General features: G+C 46.0%; 1 protein-coding gene across 1 annotated transcript in view; it reads right to left on the bottom strand.

Moving 5' to 3' along the window:
- Positions 1 to 621: 621 nt before the first annotated feature.
- The window catches only part of MEN1 (menin 1), a 145,884-nt gene continuing 137,691 nt past the window's right edge, over positions 622 to 8,814 (bottom strand). Inside the window, exons 10-11 of the mRNA XM_086938084.1 lie at positions 4,489 to 4,659; positions 622 to 4,255 (exon numbers count right to left, since the gene is read on the bottom strand). Coding sequence (XP_086794210.1) covers positions 3,779 to 4,255; positions 4,489 to 4,659 — 648 coding nt within the window. The 3' untranslated portion in view covers positions 622 to 3,778. The remainder of the gene's footprint in view (positions 4,256 to 4,488; positions 4,660 to 8,814) is intronic.

Below are 8,814 nucleotides of genomic sequence, written 5' to 3'. Positions count from 1 at the left end.
TAGGCCCCTACAGTACTTCTCTGAGCTACCTCTTGTAGTAGAAAGCCCCTAAAGCACTTCTCTGAGATACCGCATTGATAATACAGGTGCCCGTATTGTGAGCAACCAGATGCAGACAGTATAATACTTCTCGATAATATATGGCTAGTACAACTTTGTACTCCTTTGAAAAGTTGAGCCCCCCTCAAAACTGCTCATGCTGCTCCTCCTGCTGAAAGAGATTGCAGTTGCAGGAATTATTAAGGTTCCCTCCTGCCCCATTGGCCAGTGCTCATGAACAATCCACATACTGTGAGCGGTAGACACACCCAGGAGCGGTAATTCCCTCTTCTATTCACAGAAAGTTTTTTCCCACCATCTCTGTCCCACCTCCAATCTCCCAGAATGTCGCAACGAGACACAAGGCTGTTAGTCTAAGCCTAGGGTCATTCATATTTACTGAATTTCAGTAGTAGTTTTTTTTTTAATAGCTGATAGCTAATAGTGATTCTTAATAACTTCACGTATCAGTACTTTCTGTACATTGAAATCTCTGGAATGCCCACCTAAAAGAGGCTACATATGAGGTGGAATTCAGCCTCCGTGTATGCTTCAGTTGGGCAAGACTAAATCATGTGAAAGAACAATTGACATTAACATTTTTATTTAGAATTGAGAGTACTAAAATTGTACTTCTACGTGTAAAAATATATTGTTTTTCATTTCTGTGCTGTTACAACCAAATCTAATTGTCATACTTCACTGGTGAAAATGTCCTAGTCCGCTCCTCTACAACGCTCTCGTCTTCTATCAGTGAAGCAAGTACAAATGCAGTTATGCTCTGCCAGTGTAAATCAGTCAGGTTAAAAGAGCCAGCCACAATTTCCTTGCATCCGGAGCAGGACTATAATTTTAACAATGGGAACAGTGGAAGGCGGAAAGAAAAAACATGAGCATTATGGTCAAAGTGACAGGTGTTTCCTGTGCAAAAAAACCAAAAAGCACAAAGTCATGTTTAAGCATTTTTTTTCAGCTATGAATGCATCACAGAGATTGATCCGAAGAAAGAAATTCAACTTTTAAAAGTAGTTTTGATAGTCTCGAATCTTTCAAATGAAAGTGTAGAAGAAGTTCAACCACAGTGTTGTAAATTCTTACATATTGCCTCTAGGGTTCTTGCCTTTCTGTGTCCAAAGAGCACCAAAATGGCAGGTGAGATTATGGAAGTCCTTTTGTGGTGACTTGGGTAAAAGAGTAAAGCTGGTGGAATAAAATAGAAATATTTTTACTGTAAACGTTTGTGAGGGGCATCAGTTGGGCTATTGTGGCCATTTTAGAGGGCATAACTTAGAAAAATAAGGAAATAATGGAGACAGCCTAGAAAGGGAAATGTGACCCACATTCTGCGTGGTTTAAAGTCCAGCGACCACAAAAGAAGGTGTCTGACTTAATTATGTAAACACTACAGGAAAGGTGTGAGCGGCAGTCGAGAACTCTTTAGATTTCAGAATTGAATTAACACGGGGGAAAAAACAACTCCAGAATTGGCTAGCACAAGCACAATCGGATACTACGCAGAGGGAAGGTCTGGTTGAAGTGCAGACCCAGACTCCTTCAAACGAAAGGTTGTTGGAATTTGAACAATTACTTCGATAGCAATAAACAATACTTGCATAAAATTAAAAAGGTCTGCCACAAAACGGGATGCAACTACGAAATTAAGAAGAAAACAGGAGAGAAGGCAAACCAAGCTTTGCCATCAAGGACTTCAAGTCCTTGTGCATAGAAAGTTGTTGGGAGGACATGGATGGGGGTAAGTGTGGGCAAATTTGGTGGATCCAGTTGGGGGGTGGGTGTATATTCTATGTTTCTCTGGTCTACTTAGTGGAGTTTGATGGAATAATGCCCAACCCTGCTCAAAGGGTCATATCCCATATACGCCATGGACACACCTCAAGGTAACACTCTCCCTCTATGCCCCGATTACTAAGCTGCACATATGGGGGTCATCACAGCTATCTGGTGAACAAATGCTCGCTCCAACTGTTTCATCTCAAATTAGTTTCCTTTTGCTGTCTGATTCTCCAATACATACAACGTTCTCCACTAGGAAGTGGAATGCTTTTTATTTTTGCAACTCAACATCAGACACAGGAGATGTTCAACATGGTTATCTGGTAAAAAAAACTCTACCACCATGAAAAACATACGTTGAAAAGGTACAAGAGAACCGGACGCTGCTGCAGTTGATAGTCATCTCCATCCCAACTCTGAAATTTACACATAGATTGTGGCACGGATACCTGTTTCTTGCGGCTTTCTTTAAACTAAACAAGTTGCCTTTTCAATGGAAGCACTGGTGATCACACCCGCTCTACATCTTGAAAGAATGACATCATTCAGCGCTTTTGTTTGTGAGCAACAGAGCAGATTGTGACCGACTCTAGTCAAGATGATTTACCCATTACATTGAGAACTGTTAGAGATATAAGCTACACCCTACTGAAAATGTGGTTTCTGTAGTTCTTAGACCTTACCCACACATGTAAAAGCTGCTAAATACAAATCAGCACCATCTTCCAAGTCCGTCATTGACTGTGGCCAACAGGTCTTCTACCAGATAGATTCGGGCCTCATAAAATAAGCTAGTCAGGAAATGCAAGGCAGGCAGCGTATGTGGCGAACAGGCTATTTTGATGAAAACATTAAGCTGATGAAAATAAACCAGCTGTCTGAAAGCAGAGAACGTGTCAGTGGAAAAAGAAAACTGTTCCATCTTTGAAAAAGGAAATAATGACAGGCAGCTTTGAGGTCTTCTCCACAGATGCTATGCAACCCAAAAGGATTTCAAAAAAGTTACATTTCTGCACTTTCATCTACTGAATCACTAAATATTTGCATAGCATCTTCCCAGATCAGTTAAGTTGGGTACACAGAACCAAGCAGGCTGAAAGCGATCACAAAAATTGGGCAGGTACCAAGTCAACAATTGGTTAGAATTTAGGCCACAGTGGTTGCTCAGAGCTCATTTTACTTGCTTCAATCAAGCATTCCTACATCACAGCGTTTTATCAAAGTCTTAAAATGTTTCTACTGTAGTATCCTACAACCTCTATGTAAAACAGAACGGTGTCTATAGAAATGCTACTTTAGTCAGCTGCCACTGCTTCATTGAAGTAATTACTATACTAGCAAGATGCCGAATTTTTGTCCTGCGAAAGGCACATAACGAACAACTCATACCAGGAAAATTCAAGTTATGGAAGCATCTTCCATCACCAGCCTGCAGCCCTTCTACCAGAAGAGTAAAGTGCAGTCTCTGGAAAAGGAGCATTGAGGAGCTGCTGGAGGTATTTGTCAAAATGAAATGCCTATGTCTAAATGTTCCCAGTCTTTACACCTCAAATGTTACTATAGTCTCTTCATGGAAGATTGGTCTTATCTATGAAAATGAACACTGGCATGGGCGACATTATTAGCATACAACATGTTAACTCAAAGGTTTTTCCAGAGTTGATCTGATTGGAAACACCTTGACACATTTGGTTCCGTATCACCATCAGGAAAAGGATGGTCGCTTCTGGAAAAGTAAGGTTGGTCATTAGATTTTCCATAGGAGGCTGGGATAAGGACAAGAATTCCATCCAGGATCCCCCTTCTTCATCAAATCCCATACGGCTCAAGTCAGCATTCTTCACGCAGGAAGGTGCAGTTCTTGGATTTAGAAGCATTCCTGGGATGATTATTCAGACCCCTTTGAAGGGAGTTTAAACCTATGCATCCACCCTCTCCCAAGTGATCACATCAGTTTTCGTTGCCTCTTCATGAAAGAAAGGGTATAGTCCCTGGATGTGGACACCTTCTGCTTCTTCAACTGTACTTGTGACTGGGCCGTTAACTGCAGTTTTATGGCGCTTGAGTTCACCTTGGCCGCAACTAGTAGCTCCTTCATACCTTTCATTTTCTCGCTCTGGAAGACTACCACCGGCCCATCAGGTGGCGCAGGCACTACGGCTGGTGCTGTGGGAGGCCCCTCTTCTTTTTGCTGAACTCCTTCTTCCTCCTTCTCCACTGGTCGTTCCACAGCTGCCTTCTGGCTGGAGCGCCGCCGGTCAACAACTTTCTCACTGGCGGCCTTCTTAGGCAAGGGTGGTTCCTCTTGCTTGGACTCACGGCGCGGGCCCCGTCGACGGCCTTCCCGCATGTCCTCACTAGATTGATCATCATCTTCATTAGCTTCAGGTTCCTTGCTTACAATACGGACTTTCTGACGAACCTGAAGAGAAAGAGGTACACCCATTAAGCATGATGGGGTCAACAACTACTCTACTTCATACCCTCGAAAACGATTCCCAGACTCACAATTAGCATCCACTTAAGAGTTTGGCACCCGCCCTTTTCAAATAGAATGTACCCCACAAGTTTTGCCGCTGTTGCTCCCAACTCCCTCTCCCTGTAGCAATAATATAAACCACATCTTCACTTTGCCCCATCAACCCGGAGTCTCACCTGTCCATCGAACCTGCCCAGTGACTGCACTAGGAAGGTGGCCCATCCAACATGCAGGACAGGTGTTGGGCTGCCCTCCTCCCACTTGCAGATGCCGTCATAGAAGCGCAGCAGGTGAGCAAAGCATTCCTCATCCTGTAAAGCGGTGCTTGGCGCATGTGTTGGTGAGCCCTGCAAGAGAGAAACATTATGTACATACCATTCATTGGTGTGTGCGTGTATGAATATCACTGCAACAAAAAGCAATCGTTTCAAAGTGGGTTAAAACACTTTTCTTAAAATTTTTCTACAGTAATGAAACGAGCATTTTTAATTTATGCTGTTATCCTCCAATGTATCCAATGTTTAATTCTATTTTTGATTATCTTTTTGACTTAATTACATTTCTCAGTAAAAGGAGTTGTCTCTCTAGTAATGGCATAAAATCAAGATGTTTTAATTTACATACAAAGAACCTCCACTGTAACCACAAACCTTTCTAGGAATCTTCTTAATATTTTCATCCAGAGCACATATTTCAGGAGGTACACAATGAGCACAAAATGACATTCATGCCAAGATACTGCCGTATTGGCAGCAAGGAGTTGTATTGCAGTGCGAGAAGGCAGACACATAAAATGGTAAAACTACCATTTTATGTTTCTGCTTCTCACACTGCGAGAAAGCAGAAGTACCTGGTCAGGGGCGGGAGTGGCTTGCCCCACTGTTGTGGGGCAAGCCACTGACTGTTTGGTCGGCCCCCAGGGCTGACCAACTCAGTCATGCGCAGTCTCCCTTTTTCTCTATGAAGGCTGCATGATGCAGCCTACACAGAGAAAATGGCCTGGCTGGGGCGCTCTCCGCTGCGCCTCACCAATCACAATGCTGCCATTGCAGCATTGTGATTGGCTTAGGGCCGGGGGAGGAAAGTTTCCTGCTGGCTGCTTCCTGTTCCCCCAGGATTCAGAACACATGGGATCCCATTACACCGGGTGGGAGCGGACTAGGAGTCGTCGCCGGCGGTAAGGTAGGTAACTTATTATTTTTATTCCCCCACAAGCCTGCCAGCCGCGGCTGGTATTTTACCTTTCTGCTGCCACTTGGGATGTTACAGGGAGGGGAGGGCTGGTTGTGCCGGTCTACTTTGTCTGTTTACAAAACACGTCACCTTTTTTCTTTTAAAAGTACTGAGTGGTTCCGCCAACCCGGAGGGTCTCTGTGTCGTCTTATAAACTTGAAGCCTTTGATATAAACATTTTCAACACCATTAACCGTTTCCATGTGTCTGACGTCACGGTGGGCATGTGCAGAGTATGGCCGGGGGCCGTCCGAACCGCGCACGCGTGGAATTCTTCCACACCGCAAGGGAATTCCGGCCGCAGTGAAGCGGTAAATTAAGTAGCGTGTAAGTGCATGTCAGACTTGTGACTGGCTGACTGCACTGTAAGAAGGGACTCCCCGATAGTCCTGGCGGGGCCACTTGCTCACAGTGTGCTCTCTTGTTACGAGCTTTAGGAGCAATTCTCCCCAGGCTGTCATTCTTTGCATCCGGCATGCACAGATATCTGCAGTTTTACAGAAAGTCCTACTGCAGCACTTTTTGTTATGCGTTGTGCAGTTTGTCAGCACGGACTGTAAAGTCACGCGCCAGATATTAACAAGTAAAGATTGGGCTCCGCAGGACGAGCTCACACTGAACGGGGACTCCGTCGGGTCTCTTCTTAACTGAAATTCCAACGGTTGCTTACCTTGGCACGCACTCCTTTCAGAAAAGACCTGTTTGGCACTGGCCTGAATGTAGAATCGTCCATAGCCAGAGAGTGGGTGAACGTATGTGTGGGAGTGACGGTTTGACTATGACTGGTTGTGTTATCACAGCAGGAAGGATTTGGGAGATGGCCTGAGCACGAATATGTAATAAAGTTACTGTCCGTTGGGGGTCCCATGAGCCTATCGGTGTGAGTTACGCCCCCTGCTCATATGCGTGTGTGACTTTAGCTGCGAGTGACTATTATGACATTAATTCTATAGCTATTGCATACCAGGGTTTGTGCATTCATCGTCTTGTCATGCTATGTCAGACCATTCATGGGTCTCTGTAGAGCTGGGTGAAGGTACAAGAGCAAAGCTATGTGGAGTGAGGGGAGGCGCAGTGACCGATCTATGTTTATTAGGCCCAGCACTAACTGCTTTATTAACCTTCCTGCTTCCTCAAATTTGCTTGAAAATGCACAGTTTGTCCACTCTCTCTTCAAATTTTTCTTGGGGGGGGGGGGGGGCGCAACCCCCCCAACGTTGTTCAGGCTTGCTCGCTGCAGTGCATATCACAATTATGCCACGCCTCACCACTGTCAAATGTCACCAGCCGCCACTGAGCATAGGGCGGCGGCCCAAGTCCTCCTTGGGCACCAGAAGGTTGAAGGAATACAAATCACAACCTACTTCTGATGTCGGCACCCTCTATAGAGCTCCTTTGGTCATAAGAGCCTGCATTTCCTGAAGCAGAAGGGAGGGGTGATCTTCTGTCAGCCACTCTCAGGATGGTGGCATGAGCGGCGGGGTTTCAGTGAATGTAAGGGCATACACCCACTGAGCAATTTGGAGCATCCCTTTACCCAAAGTGATGGACTGCCAACTGAACAGGTGGTGCTTAATCCTGCCGCCGATCTGCTGCCCGTGATGGTGAGAGGGCTATTAAAAGGAAGCAGATGCTGCTGCAGGGGGTTTGGAATGGGTTTGGCCGATATCTGGCTTTAGGTCCCACAAGGCTTGTGGGAGGCGCATCCACGGCCACAAAAGGATAGGGGACACTCCTTGATGTTATGACTGGGTAGAGAGGGAGGCAGCTGGTAGTCCCTACTGTAGCCACAGGAGAGCAAGGCATAATGGGGCTGGCATGGGGCCATTCATGTAGAACCGGGAGGCGGCCCTACTGTCCTTAAAGTGCTCAAGCGCTGAATCTGCTTTGATGCCAAAAAGGTCCATAACAGATAACTGGGCATCCCCCGAGCAGTCAGTTGACCTCAGCAAGGTGTGGAGACAAAGCACTACCTTAGAAGCTCTACCATTATCTGGGATTTCCAGTCCAAAGCATATTGTGAACTTTGCTGCATTCCAGCCATTGGCAATAGCCTGGGTCATGATGTCCCAGGCCTGCTCTGAGACCAGGGGAAGCACTTGCACAACAGAGTCCCATACTGTGTGGAATAATGGCCCAAGAGGCATGCAGTGGTCACTGACCACAGTGCAAGGCTTTTGGAAGAGAAAATCCTCTTGCCAAAAGGTATCCAGTACCTTAGATTCTCCATCTGGTGGTGTGGAAGGAAATGCACCAAGGTTAACTTTGAACATAGAGGCCTGGACGACCAGGCTCTCAGAGGTGGAGAGCTGGGTAGGGTATGCTGTATCCCCAGAAGTGGGGTGCCGACGGTGGCCAACTACCTATGCACAGACGTGCTTGTGCAATGCTTGGCCACGGACGCAAGCAGAACATTAATGAGGCTTTCATTAGAGGGGAGAAGAGGTTCCGTGGGGGTTAACCCAGATTGAAGCACCGCTTGCAAAGACGTTGGTCTCAACTGCCACCAAGAGCACCGTAAGGACCAGGGCCTCAGCTGCCCTCCACACCACTACAGCAAACGAGTGTTTCGACTTCTTGGCCTTTTTTCTTTTTTTTGGGTTTACCTGGCGAAGACCAACAGGGAGCGACTCGGAGAGCTGAAGCAGTAAGGAGTAGTACAGTTCAAAGCGACCAGGAGATTCAAGGCATTCTCCCGGACCGACTTGGAGTTCGGAGCACGGCAGTATTTGCAGGCTTTGGATTCATGGCCCAGCTCCAGCCACCCTAATCACCCTGAGATGTTTGGAGAAAGAGTGGAAAGTGATAAAAGATCCAAGACAAATGCATAGTCAGGCTTGCAACTGAGGGACCCCGCTGATCAGAGAGCTAGCACTGCCATGGTGGTCTTGGTGAATCCTAGTTAGACAGCGATAATACTCAAGTGTGTGTGTCTGTTTGGGGGGGGGGGGGGCTTCAACGATCTTCACTGAAAGGGAGCAAGGATACAGGTACTTCCAGACTAGAGTCAGGCCACACTTCAGAAGAGACCGAACCTTCAGGAATTCAAGGAGAAATTAATTGTGAAGGTTACTGATGACTCCCTATTGTTACAGGATAACCTGAGGGAAGAGGAGGAGATAAGGCAGATAAGATATATACAGATTGCTGCCAGCTATAATCTGGCATTAAACGCCACAACAATTTAACTACTTGACTCAGAACAAGGAATTGTCACTCCTGTGAAGTTATAGATCACATAAAAACCAGGTCTATTCCTTTTCTTCACT

The sequence above is a fragment of the Lissotriton vulgaris genome, chromosome 9 (genome assembly GCF_964263255.1).
Source record: "Lissotriton vulgaris chromosome 9, aLisVul1.2, whole genome shotgun sequence".
Taxonomy (NCBI): domain Eukaryota; kingdom Metazoa; phylum Chordata; class Amphibia; order Caudata; family Salamandridae; genus Lissotriton; species Lissotriton vulgaris.
This window is presented reverse-complemented; position numbering and strand designations above follow the sequence as displayed.